Genomic DNA, 14,198 nt, shown 5'->3' on the forward strand with positions numbered 1-14,198 from the left:
TTTACTCTTTCTAAATAATATTGCTTTTCACCATTAGTTGGTTATTTATTTGCATTTGACCTTGTCTATACCTGACTTTATTTGCACAATGTTGCCCCCTTTTGTTTTGCAGTTGGAAAACAGTGGAAAAATGTAAATTCAATAAACACAAAAACAAATTCCATAAACAGTTGCTTAAGAAAATGACACGTGTAACATCAAACACAAAGAGAAAGACCCCAGGATGTAACTTGTTTTTATTCTGTTATGTTACATACAACTTTGAACGTCTAAGAAGTTATCGTTGCCGTGGAGACACAGTAAATATATTCAGGTAGTCAGATTAAAAAAAAAAGAAGAAAAAAAAAAAAGGTTGTGTGTATGTTGAGGCGGTTTGTGGGGCAGTTGTCAGGTGACTGTGCGCGCACAAGTTTGAAGACAGAGTTGCTTGTATGCGGCGTCACGTGACGAGGAATAAAACCACTTAAAACTGTATACGAGACTTTAAAATTGTGATTAAAAAACTTGTGTTGAAAAACACGAAACAAGGACAGAGAATGGCGATCGACTGTTATGAGCAGAAAAAAAAAGGAGGATCATAAATCCACATATAAAAGACCAATAAATAAAACGTGTTATTTTACAGATGCAACAACAGACAGTGGAGATGTTTGTCTTCCTCTGAATTTGGTGTGTTTGAGTGAGAGACAGAGAGAGAGAGAGTAAGAGACAACAGTGAAAAGGAAAGGTCTCTCCCTCTCTCTGTTCTTTCCTGTGGCAGGAATCAGTATCTGGAAGCTGACAGGTTCATCGGGAGAGGAGGAGGGAGCAAACTGTGGAGTCACACTTGTTTCTAAGGCTTCATATGGCACATTTGCACTAAGAACACTACAGTGACTCCACCTGCCGCTGCAGCTGCAGCCAGAGTCCTGGGCCAAGCGTGGTTTATTCACTCTTAAGACTCTGGTTACAGCTGTATGATCTCTACACCAGTGGTTCCCAACCCTTTGGGTTCTCAACCAGGTCTTTACAACCATACACGTTAAGGTCACCCATCCCACCCACATATACCTATAATATTATTATTATTATTGTTATTATTATTATTATTAAGGCTGGGTATCAAACGTTGATAGTTTTGTGGTAACGAGTTAACTTCCTCTGCATCAGTACACATGAAAAGTGTGTTGTCGCTGGATTTTATCATTTTGGTACCGAGTGCACGTGGTTGGCCGTCTCGAGGTCACAAGCAGAGATGGAGCTCACTCCCCAGGAAAGGTGGAAGACGGAGCTTAACACATGTGCTTCATGTTTAATGGATAAAGTTAGTGTATGTTGAGGCTTTAACTGTCACAGAATAAATATGAAAGCAGAAAGCTGCTTCGTGTCTGACTGCGTGTAGAAAACTAGGCCGGCTAAACCAAAAGAACTGTATTTTATTTTAAAACGGACTTAATCACATCTTAAGCAAAAAAACAAAAAGTATTGTTCAGGAATCAGTATCTAAGTCTACATTGATATCCAGCCCCATTAATATTATTTTACATCTCATAATTTCATGTGTTGCAAGAAAATGTGATATTTAACATGATGTTCAACAAACCACAATGAATGTACCATTTTGAATACTATTTTCTGTGGATATTACAAGTATGTTTTCCTCTGTATTATTACTTAGGGTTAGGGTTATTACTACACACATCGGTCATCATTCCCACCCCCCCGTGGAGCTGTTGGGTCTCCCCCTGGTTGGGAACCACTGCTCTACGCCACACAGCCCCTCCCTCACACCTCTCCTTTCACCTCCCTCGAAAACCCTCGATCTACCCTCTACCCAGTCTCACTCTAAAAAGGCACTGGTATGTACTTATTTCTCCACATTCTAACATCTGGACTCCCCATTTTAAGTTGAGCGACTGAGGCAATAAAGATTTAGACAAGAAACAAAAATACATGCACAGAAACACGCGGGCCAGCCGAGTAACTTACGGGGGACAGCTGGCTCCTGATAATGCTACCATCTATATATATATATATATAGATATATGTATATACACATATACATATATCTATATATATATGTATATGTATTTTAAATACCTCTGTTAGCATTACAAAGATTTTCACTTAACAGTCAGCTGACGGTGGAGGCAATCATATATGTAAACGTTGACAAGGCTAACATCATAACAGGCAAAAGAGACATACAAAATCAATATTCCAATATGGTCCATAAGTAGGTGTGATTTTGCTGAATACCTTTGAATACTTAACTACTTCTTTACACACATTTGGAAAGGAAAAGCATTTCGTCTAAGTGGTCAAGACTTCAGCTAAATACAATTCATGATTCAAATATAACTTAGGTTCAGTTTCAAACTGAGGTGTTTTTTTTTTTTTTAAACACAAACATAGATTTGCTTTTGTCTGGGTAGTAATGCTCAACAAAGGACTCAAAGGGACAGTTCATTTTTTTTTTTTCATTCATTCTCACTGAAAACATCAGGGGGAAAAAATGGATTATAGTCACTTAACTGAAAGCTCACCTGATCAAATAAATGCTTGCTTAAGTCTTAAATATGTTAAAAAAAAATGTCTGCAACGTAATCTTGCCTTTAGTCAGCCTCATCTCACAGGAAACAAAAGTTTGTAAAAAATACTGACTCTCCTTCACCAAAGTCCATACAGAAAATCAGCGCTTTTATCTCGCAGGGACTTTGTCAGGTTGTATCACTTAGGTAAATCTGAATGAAAGAACTCTAAACACCACAGTCACAAAATAACACATTTGACCTTAATGATGGAGGCAGCGGTGGATCAACAACTTAAGTGCCGTGATGTAAAATTGCTGATTTTCTCTATGGGTTTTTGGTGTGGGGGTGAGGGAGTGTTTTAAAAAAAGAAACACAATTTCCAGTTGGAAAATGTTGTCTAACTGTGAGGGAAAAGTGGTGAACGCCTATATTTAAGATGTCATAGACTTAAGCAAGTGTAGATTTCACTTGAGTGGCTAAAATCTGATTTTTTTCTTGGGTCCCTGCTAACAGCCATGTTTTTTCATGAGTGTGTCTCTGGGTGCGACAACAGTAAGCTCGAGAAAGTCAGTGTTCATACAACCACACTTCAAAAAAAACCCAAAAACCTGAGCTATCACTTTAACTTAGTTGGTTCTCATAGCTCACAGTGTTCATCAACCTGTGAATGACTTCATTTTCAGGAGCCGCAAGTAACTGCTGCTTCTCACCATCAACACCTCCAGGACGTTCCGATTCATCGTCCATCTTACTGTGTACCCCCCCTCCCCCCCCGCACTCATCTTTTTGTCTTTTTGCTTTTGCCAATGTCCATGTGTATCTACAGAGCAGTGGACAGAAAGACACACAAGGTTGAAAAGACTGGCTTGTGCACAGACCGTAGCGTCTGTGTCTGTATCGCGGAACCGCGGGGGGATTCAACATCACACGCTACATGTGAGGAAAGTTGTCGTTGTCCCGTTGGGTATTTACATTTACACAGTGAACAGTTCTGGCTTCTACTCTACACAAGAAGTTTGGCTGGTACTTGAGTACATTTGGAATGATATACTGTGGTGATAATGGTCAAGTACAAAAACGTCTAGTATCTTGTCTGTGGCTCACTAAAGTGTCTACCTCTATGGTCTTTCTGGTTAAAATGTGAGGCACAAATGCACTGGAAACCTTGCTTGATGTTCTGATGTAGCAGCTAATGTCTTTACATTCAGAGAAAAAAACGGTATCTTTGAGTCTTTCCTCTATTTGTTTGTCTCAGTGACCACTCGTGTGACTTCAACACCTACGGTTACCACGGTAACTATAAATAAATGTATTATATACCACCAATAGTAGATAAAGTCTCTAATACCCATGCCATGAGTTGTCTGATGAACAGTGATACAAATGATACAATAATGAGTGGCAACATTAAATACATGTGCCTCGTTTCATTAAAATATGACATGTTTTTGTTAAATTTAGACACTAGACAACAAAACAGCAGCTTGTCGAGGCTGTGTATTTTTATTTACTCACTTTCTTACTAGTCATTATCCTAGCGTATGATGCTTAACAGACAGACAGACTCGTAACAGCTCTATTCAAAGTCCACAAAATTCACCCATCGCCGCTTCACAACATTTAAAGGTTATATTGTGCTTGTTTAAATATCGTTTAGGTAGAAAGTCCTCTGATTATTCGATGAGCACAGTAACAACTAGGTAACGACACAACTTCACAGTTACGACAAGAAATAAGTGTCACACATGAAAGTGAGTGCGAAGTACCTCACATACAGGATCCTGTGATAAGTGTAGGTCACTGAGGCGGTGGATGGATTTAGTTCCTTTTGGACGGAGTCAGTCACACTGCTTTTCCTCATTTCCCTCTCAGTCTGTGTGAGTGATGAGCGTCGTGAACAGACTGACTATTTCATCTAACTCTTGAGAAAACAAGTAAGTTAAACTCCATTTCTACTCCTTTATCGTGCCATTAGATCTGAGGCTGCCTCAACTTCATTGTAATTGGCAGAAAAGTAAAATGCTAAAAATGACGTGCGTTTTTAACCAAACACTTCCAGTGCATTTGAGCCTTACAACAAAATACTGTACATAGGGCTAATTTCCTAACCACACTCACAATTTGTATATGCTACCCTAGAGTATACAATGATGTGTCAAACATCTGACTTTTTTTTTCTTCTTTTTTTTACATTAACTTTGTATGCAAAAGGTGTTTTATCATACAGCAGGAAGTATAGCTTCTGATCCTTCTGACAGTATCACTTGTGTTATTTAGTCTTTCTTCTCATAAACACAGCCAGCGTGAAAGTACGTGATCATTAAAAAAATAAAAGTCACATCATTTTGGACCATTTTGTTTCCTCCTTCCTTATTAACGCTCAGTGTTTTCCGAGCAGAACACTATTCACACTCAACAAAGAAAGAAAACAAACAAACAATAAAAACATTTTTTTTTTTTACCTACTGGATTTTTACCTTTGTTTCCATCACCACATCATCTGTGTAAAAAGGTTCCCTGTCTTCTGAGGTGAAATGTGTTTCAACAGAGTAGTTCCACTCCATCAGGGGTGGAAAAAAAAAGGAAAACACACAAAGAACAGCAAAATAAAATGGCTGCTGTCTTTGCCTCTGATATCAAGGCAAACTGATGAGCTTCAGGGTGGCAGCCGAGACTTGTTAGGCCAAATCCTCCTGATAAACTCTCTCCCTGCTGCTCCTCTCCGCTTTGAAATCTGTGGAACTGTTGGAAAGGATCGGGTAAAAATAAATATGTTTTTCTTTTTAAAAAGGTCTCCTCCTGCACTGGAGTCTTTTCTGTACGTGTGCAGTTGGGTTTACTAAAGACAGAGAAGAAGAGAGCGAGAGGAAAAAGTGTCACTTATTGTGAAAGGACAAAGTTTACATCTCTTTGTACCCCACTGTGACGCCTAAGGCTCAGAGAGAGAGAGTGTGTGAGTGTCCATGTGTGTTTTTCTCTGTGTGTGTGTGTGTGTGTTTGGGGGTGTGTAAGGGCAGCCCTCTCTCTGTGGGGCACGGCTGCTACTTGAAGATGTAGTTGATCAGGACCTGAAGGAGGATGAGGAAAACGATGATGACATAGTCGCGCTGCTGGAGGAACGAGGCGCTCTCCGTCCGGCCCGCCGCACGGCTCCGCAGAACGCCGATGCTCCTGCAGACAGACACGTGGTAAGCAGTTTGTGCAGGTACAGTACGTCATCACACCCATGACACAGTGTGGCTGAATGAATGGCTCTCCTCACCTGTTAATATCCTCCTGTGTCTGCTTTATGGAGTCAATGGCACTTTGAAGTTCACTGAGGTCGGCTCCTTTCTTCCTCAGCCGACTGTTATGCTTGCTTTTGTGTCCTGCAACAAAGTGAAGTTCGGTCGTGATCACAAAATGAAATCCATGATGACTTTGATACTAAATGGAAGTGAGGTGCTTGGGGGGGGGGGGGGGGGTAAGCACCTCAGGGGACGACCATGACTTTTGCATTCTAGACTTGTGTGTAGTAAGCATTAAAAATGGGAAATGCACACTCTGCGATTTTCGATGGCAATCTTTCATTCGAATTCACACGCTGCCAACACAGCTGTCAGGAGCAACGTGGGGGTCAAGTGTCTTGCCAAGGACACATCTGCATGTAGGCAAGTGGAGCAGGGAATTGAACCCTAATACCATTGATTTTGAAAGACACCAATAACTTAATAGCTGTAGTGTGTAACGTCTAGTGATTCATTGTTGTTGGTGATGTTGTTGTTGTTCAGCCTCTGTTTGGTCTTCATCATGAAAAACAATGTAATGTTATTTGAATGCCACGTTTTTCATCCGAAAACCAGCTCTGCCAAGCAAAACTCAGACCTGACTGTTTTAGTGTATACACCAGCAGCATAAACATAAAGCAAATCACTTCCGGGTCTCCTGATAGGCTTAATCAGCATTGTGCAAACTCACTTGAAAAGGTTTTGAATGCAACACTTTTAAGAATAACGAAAAACAGTGTGCATAATTGTAAATTTAAGTGCGAGTGACTCACGTTCACTGCCAGATGAGTCATGACGGTCGGGTTCTGGTGAAGAGCAGCCACTCTCTGGGCTTTTGGGCTTGTCACTTTTGTGTTTCCTCTTTGGCACCGTTACCTACCCACACACAAACACACACATACAAGCAAACAAAAAACACACAAAATAGTCAATAAAAAGGCTACACATACACACACACACACACACACACACACACACACATCAGCTACAACCACTTAAATGTTGTATTTTACCATCCACAAAATACAGTATGATGCAAGAGTTGTCAGGCTGCAGTAATAAAAGCAGTGTGTGAGGCATGCTGGTAAATCACTACTCACTAATCAGAGAGCTGCAACATTAACATTTTTCACTTCAAAGGAATTGAAGTCGGAATGGATTGCAGCTCTTTCATTTTGTGTGGGTTATTTTTTTATTGTTCCTCTTCCCCTCTTAGTTTAGTAATATATTAATAGCATCTTACTTCTAATCCAATTTCTAGCTTGGTAATAGTGCAGTAATAACATGTTATTTACAAAGTAATATCCAGGTAATAGCTTGGCAATGAGAAATACTATGAGCTACCATACCTTCACATGAAAATGTTTGATAATTTCATCCTCACTTATGTCCCAATACTTAGAAATAACTCTATTATGTTTCTGTTATAAAGTCATACCATACTGTTAATTTGCAGTGTGTTATTCAACTTTTCCTGTCCCCTATTTGATGTTGGACAGATGGTTTACGTCGCTCAAAATAACTAGAACATAATTTTAGTGATAAACAAGTACAGTGGGAGTCTACAGATGTTAAAATCCACATTACAGAAGAGTCTCATGCAAAAACACAAGAAAGGAAAAAAAACGTGTTTTCCTCTTCTGTCAGTATGCAGTGTGACATGCACTTTCCCCCCCCATTTAAAAACAGCAGCAGCAGCAGGTGCCAGGATAAGACAATAAAAAGAAATAATAAAATGAAGTGAATGGACACAAAAGGAGCAGCAGCAAAGGCGATGGCGGCGGTGGCAGGACAGCGATGATGGCACACAGAGAAGATGCAACAATGCAGATGGTGCAACAAGTGCGGTGTGGAAGATGGCTGAGGCGACGAGATGATTTTTTTTAATGTTGATTTTTGATCAGGAAATCCTACCTGGCACTTGCAATTGTCCCTCCGTGGCCCCTGGTTACTCAGACTAATAAGACTGCCAGAACGTACCATAGGGGTTCGGTGCCGGACCTTGGTCTGGATGCAGCCGTCTTTCTCAAACTGGATCAGGTCATTGAGTGGATCCCACGGCCTTGTGCTGGAGAGGATAGAAAAGAGACACATTATTGACCCTGTGGTTATATTGGATCACCACTAGATGGCACCCTGTCATATTGGACAGCTCAACAATGAAGATGAGGAGGCAAATGGCCATATGTTAGTCCCAATAATAAATCACATTTGAGGTCTATAGAAGGGAAAAAAAATGGAAAGACTTTTACTATCAGCCTTAAAGGAATACTTCACCGATTTGCATTTAGCTTTGTATTACTCTGTATTACTTATCAACCTCAGTTTCCCCCGAGTCGAGAAATAATTTGTCTTCATTCTTTTTTTTGTTTCATGCCCACCAGTGACACTTGGTCCGAGCCTTGGTCAGAGGCTTGAAACGGCAACACTAATTCCGCACTTTTTAGACCCACTCGTAGGGGGACGGACCTCATTCCCAGAACGTAAACAGTGTCCGCCATCTTTGCTAACAGTTATGCTAACAGGGCCAAGTGTCACTGGTGGGTACGTAAGTTTTCAAAAATACTACCCCTAATCTAGTAATACAAAGCTAAATGCAAATCGGTGAAGTATTCCTTTAACCTTCTATTATTCATCACATGATGTCAAGATACCATTGCTTTAAGTTTGTTTATTTGTCTCCTAATTGTGGAGCCTGACCAGTGAATGGGCAGTCTGATATTATCGGATATCTGTATTAGCAACAAAAATTTGCAGTACTTTCATGGTAGTACACATATTAGTGCACTATAATCCTTTTCATTCATTCATTCATTCATTAATTAGAGGTGGACCCCAGGAAGACTAGGGCCACAATTAGGCAAAACTAATGGGGATCCTTATAAATAAACAAATAAACAAAGATGTCTGCCTGTCACTCTCCATTGCATCATCACTTACTCAGCATATCTGTAATGCCACTCCCCAGTGATGGGGTCTTGCTCAAACAAAGCAGGGATCCAATCCTCGCATTTGGCTTTCCGTTCACGGGCCGCCTTCCTCTGAGCTTCCTCCAGAATAAACTTCTCATTAGTGGCCTCTGTCTGGTCCTTATTGTTGATGGCCCGGGTGACGTGCTGCCACAGTCTAAAGGACAGAGAGAAGGCCGGGTCATCACATGAGAGTAAAACTAAAACAGGCTGTCACCAGTGTGTGTGTGTGTGTGTGTGTGCGTGTTGTTCTATTCTAATGTTTCAGAAGATAGAGGTGCAGATGTTTACCTTTCTGACTCGTATTCTCCCTGCTCCTCAGGTGGGACGTTGCAGCGGGTCAGCCGACTCTGTCTCAGCTCTGGCGTGGGGTTCCAGAAAGTGTCCATTGTCCCCGTCTTCTTGTCATTGATGAAGATCTCGCTGTCCTGTGAGTGGAGTCACAATCTCTTTCAAAGACAGATTCTACCTGGGCATCCAATACTCTGCTATCATTTGTCTTTTCTTGGGTTACAATGAAATTCCTTTAAGACAATGACAAGGTGAAAGGGGTTTCAAACACTTCATACAACACGAGGAAGAAGAAACAACCACCTTAACAATTACCTTGTAGCTTCTCTGTAAAATAAACTACATTTTTAAATGAAAAAGTTTGTTGTTTGACCTGAAATATTGTCAAAACCACACAGCTGTAATTATATGACATATTGTTTGCTTACTATTTGTTATGCAGTTCTTTTTTAAATTCATTTCACTTTTCAAGTTACTCAGTAAAAGGAACTGAGTAACTTGAAAAGTGAAGGGAATTTAAAAAAGCAGTTGGTAGAAAACTGAGGCTTACCCAGTGTCCTTCCAGCGTGGCTAATACCTCCTTCCCCAGCTTGATCTTTCCACAGACCTGATTGACGCTGTCACTGCTGCCCAGGAATGGCTAGAGGAGAGAAGAAACAGAGAGAGAGACAGGAATGACAGGGAAGAAGAGGGAAGGAAAGGAGGAAGCGGGAAAGCGATAGAAAAACCGTAGAAGGCGGGTGAAGAAAGAACAGGAATAATGAAAGAAGTCAAGGATGGGAGGGAAAGAAGAAGGGAAGAGTAGGAGGGTTTTATAGATACACAGACACATACTTGTTTACCTAGTGCAGTTACTATTGAACAAAAAGTCATGTGCTTCAATTTGTTTTTAATTTCTTTGTCTGTAGGAGAAAAAGGTGAACCTAGTGATCAACCTTCAACTACACTCAACATGACAAACGCAAACCTAGTGTGGAACATGTATCTCACAGATACAATTATTTGAACCCTACAATGTTGCAGCTCCTTTTTTTATTTACCTGTCGCTGATTCATGAAGGAATTGGGCAGTAGGTGGGTGTAAAAAGAGGTATGGAGGTTTGGCGGGTGGAGGAATGGAACAGATAGGGTGGTAATGGAGTGGAGAAGTGAGACTTTCACAAATAATGCCAGTGTAATGGGGGGGTGGGGGTTACTTTTGTGTTATTGCTGTTTTACAAAATGTTATTTCATCTGTCTTGAATTTAAGGATGAAGGATTGAGGTTATCCTCTAGAAAACACAGTTGTACCCTCAGTTTGAACTCGAGCTGAGCACTGTAGCCTGTTTTCTCACACGCGATGGTGATCTGGCCGCCCAGCTCCAGGGTCATGGTGCCATACAGGATGCCTACCAAAGGAGGAAGCACCATGAAAACAATCAGTCAGGTCAGATAAGTGGAACTCAGACATAAACGGATTGTTATTGTCCAAAACACTAGATCAGATTAATGGTATATCAAATAATGCAGAATAAAAAGCCTCTTTTCGACTCAAATCTCTTTCTATGAGCAAATTTCTTAGATGAAACCCTTCATTGACTGATTCACTGATCATTGATGTTGTTCACATCATAGACAGTACAAAGAAATTGACACAGTCTTCCAGTTTGAAAAGTGAAGCCCAGGAAGTAGGACAGAGGTAATTGTTAGCCACCAGGGGGCAACTCCACTGGTTGCAAAATTAACTCCATTTGAACAGAAGAATGTGGGAAGATTCTCACTTGATTTATAACACGAGTATTACATGTTGTATCTTCTTTAATAGCACATGTCAATAGACAATATAGCACAACACATGAGTGGACAGCAGTGTGATTGACAGCTAGTATCTAGTGCCTGATTGCAGGAGATGTCAGTGAATTTGGAGGTAAAATCAATAAAAAATGTATTTTGCAACTGGAAGATGACATGAATTCAAATATACAGTCTATGGTGAGTTAGCACCCCTGAGGTGTCATCATGGTGAACAGGATGAACTCTGACCTTTACAGTGGGCATAGGGCATGTTCATCACATAGTCCTCTCCTCGATTTAGAAACGTGAGCCGAGCCTCCCCATCTAAAATGGCTGACAGGGAGTTTCCTAAAACATAAACATTAGAGTCAAGTATGAGACAACACATATATCCACATCTGGATCATTATTCACATTGTTTTGTTTAGCTCTGTCTCTACAGTGGGTGACACTAACTGGTTTTGAGATGCACGTGTTTGTACCATAAAACTTGGACTTGGCGAGGATGCTGCCACTGAGGCAGAATCCATCCTTCCTGTTACTAACATAGAAGGCTGACACTGGAGGATGATGGGATACCTGGAGACACAGAAGAAGGGAGTCAGCTAGACATTGAGAAAACTCTTTTTGGTGATTCACATCCCGTGACTAACAGTTGATGGACCAAAGCAGCCAGTCAAACCTAAGATGATAATACTTTAATAGTCACACAACAGGGAATTGCAGCGTTACAGGAGCACTCATAACAGTAATGATGCATTGTATTTAAACCAGCACTCCTTAAAACACAGTTACACAGTGCTTTTGAATGTTTGAAACAAGATTACGACAGTTAGGAGCTAAAGCAAATAACCTTGGAAGTAAGAAAAATGCAGAAAATAAAAAACAAGTAATCACAACCGTTTTCTCCTACAGCTGCTGTTACCTGTTCTGCGATGTAGAAGGTCTTGCTGTTGGTCTGTTGGTGGAGCCACAGGCAACGATACGTCTCCCCAATAATGGGGTTGTACGGCTTCTTCAAACCCTGTGGTATAACAGTTAGTGTAGCATATTGTTTACAAAAGAGTACAGTATGTGACATTTGCTGTATTTAAATGTTCAAAGTTAAATGTACACGTGTGCTCTGCTGACCTTTGGCTTTTTGTAAAATCCTGAAATGTACCACTTCACCACCTTCTTCATGCGGTTGTAGGCGTTCTCTTCAATCGCAGCCCTGGGAATGAAATAAACAGAACATATGTTGTTTATCTCAGAGGTGGAAGGATCTTTGCTTCATCAGCCTTCATAGGGCGCAAGGATACCTTGTGTCTGGCACATGTTAATCTGAGTGAGACACAATCCATCAAAATAAATTAATCTCTCACTCCACTGAAACAATGGATACATTGTGTCTGGCACATGTTAATCTGAGTGAGACACAATCCATCAAAATAAATTAATCTCTCACTCCACTGAAACATGGACAGCCCATTGAGAGAAGTGGGGCATTTTCTAGTGGCCTTGGGGAAAAAAAGTCAACTTGATTAGTGATAATATAGAAAAACAGTACTGAGTTGAATCCAGAAATATTGCGTGTTTCTCACTCATCTGTTTATCTGTTTCTTCATGAATAACCAGTACCACAAATGCATGATTTAGTGGATGTTTTTGAAACGCAAAAGGTCCTTGGTTGAATTTGTGTTAACTGATGTGATTGCAACATGTCAAACTCTTAAAGGGAATAACATTCAACATAAGTTGCATGATGAAATGTGTTGTCTTCATGTTCAGAGGAAAAGGGAAATGGAGTAGAGCAGAATAGAACAAAAAAGGGAAACACCATGGCTGCAAAATAAGCAACATGCCACCAGATAACAGACCAGGACAGTGAATAACACCAGTAAACTGCGTAACTCAGCTCAATTATTTGCTTAGAGCAGAATGTCTGTTTTGTCATCTGAATAACTTTACACCAAGAAGAACAAACATACCACCTTATATAACTTTTCTGTTAACAGTTACATCAACCAATAGATTTGGCCTATGAGATTACAAGTCAACAGTTTGGCCATGGATGATAATTATAGTTATTATTTGGAGCTTAGTCCGATCCTGACTGAGCTCCAAATACAAATGCATATTTACACTTGATAGTATAGTATACTTAACATAAATAAGAGTTAAAAACATCAGGACACATACGGTTTGCTGAAAAATGGAGCCACATCATAAACATTAACCCATTAAATGTATTAATATGTATTATTTTTTACTTTTTTGCAAACAAAAAAATTCTTAACTCTGTAAAGGAGAAGACGAAAGCAAGCAGTTCTTTTTGAGGATTTTGGACAAGCAAACAAGGTCTAAAAAGCCATGTTTAAATTTGCAAACAAACAAACAAACAAACAAAAAAGTTTGCACTTACTCCGACAGAAAGTCTGCATGGTAGTAGTAGTCTGACAGTTTGTCCAGAAAAGACCTTGGCTCCAGGATGAAGGTGGGCAACACCACCTTGGACAGGTCCATGCCAGGTCGGACCTGCTTCAGCAAAGTCCAGATCAGAGATTTGTTCTCCTCTGATACGGTCTCTGTCTGGGCAGCTTCACCAGCCTAACAAACACAGTGGGGCAAAAGTGTCAGGACTGCGTTGTGTATGATACAACCTCAGATAGCTTACAATAACACATATGCGGAGTCACTTAGTAGCTTGTTCTTTGATTACTTTAGCTTAATGGTGGAAAGAAGGCTGAGTAGTCTTTTCTTCTGTTTCCTGTTTTACTTTGAAATAATTACCATTGCTTCTCATTTCAGTGTCTGCATCCTCCTCTATAATTACCTGCCCCACCCTAATATGTTTCACCTGTTTATCATTATCCCTCCACCTGTGTATGTAGCCTGCATGTTTCCTGAGTCTGTTGCCAGTTTATCTTGTCTGCTGACCAGGAAGTGTCCTTTGAGATCAGTTACTAGTAGCCTTTTGACCACTTTTGTATTTATGTTGCCTTGTGCTTTTTGGAAACCCGTTTTGTTCAAGAGCAGTACAAGGTGTTTTTTCTGTTCAAACAGAGACTGTTGTCGAGTTGTGCTTTTGAGTCCACATCCAGTGTTTGTTCAGCCTGATATGTGTAACCTTTTTCTTCGTATAACATTGCAGTGTCTGTGCCCAGAGGCCACCTTCTCTGTAGGGTGCAATTTGCAGGGCAATTGCATCACAGGATCACAACTCAGGGATCCTCAGGTACCTCCAAATGCTTGGAGCTCACACCTACAGCAGCTGTCATTCATTTCTAACGCAAACATTGAGATGTTGAATTTGCTCCAGTTCACGTATTTAAACCTCAGACAAATTTCGCAACTTAGCAGGATTCCCAACTGATGCAAAATGTGTCAGCTTGGATTTTTCCATCG

General features: G+C 40.4%; 1 protein-coding gene across 5 annotated transcripts in view; it reads right to left on the reverse strand.

Annotated features, from left to right (window-relative positions):
* Nucleotides 1-218: 218 nt before the first annotated feature.
* The window catches only part of osbpl8 (oxysterol binding protein-like 8), a 67,945-nt gene continuing 53,965 nt past the window's right edge, over nt 219-14,198 (reverse strand). For 3 of the 5 annotated variants that reach the window (XM_058624297.1, XM_058624300.1, XM_058624299.1), the window contains 13 exons: nt 13,216-13,400; nt 11,943-12,024; nt 11,737-11,835; nt 11,294-11,390; nt 11,061-11,159; nt 10,329-10,426; nt 9,590-9,679; nt 9,040-9,176; nt 8,720-8,905; nt 7,694-7,847; nt 6,553-6,655; nt 5,776-5,881; nt 219-5,684 (listed from right to left, as the gene is read on the reverse strand). In XM_058624297.1, coding sequence (XP_058480280.1) covers nt 5,555-5,684; nt 5,776-5,881; nt 6,553-6,655; nt 7,694-7,847; nt 8,720-8,905; nt 9,040-9,176; nt 9,590-9,679; nt 10,329-10,426; nt 11,061-11,159; nt 11,294-11,390; nt 11,737-11,835; nt 11,943-12,024; nt 13,216-13,400 — 1,566 coding nt within the window. In that variant the 3' untranslated portion in view covers nt 219-5,554. The remainder of the gene's footprint in view (nt 5,685-5,775; nt 5,882-6,552; nt 6,656-7,693; nt 7,848-8,719; nt 8,906-9,039; nt 9,177-9,589; nt 9,680-10,328; nt 10,427-11,060; nt 11,160-11,293; nt 11,391-11,736; nt 11,836-11,942; nt 12,025-13,215; nt 13,401-14,198) is intronic. The other 2 variants (XM_058624298.1, XM_058624301.1) reach the window with 1 other exon arrangement.

The sequence above is a fragment of the Solea solea genome, chromosome 3 (assembly GCF_958295425.1).
Source record: "Solea solea chromosome 3, fSolSol10.1, whole genome shotgun sequence".
NCBI lineage: Eukaryota > Metazoa > Chordata > Actinopteri > Pleuronectiformes > Soleidae > Solea > Solea solea.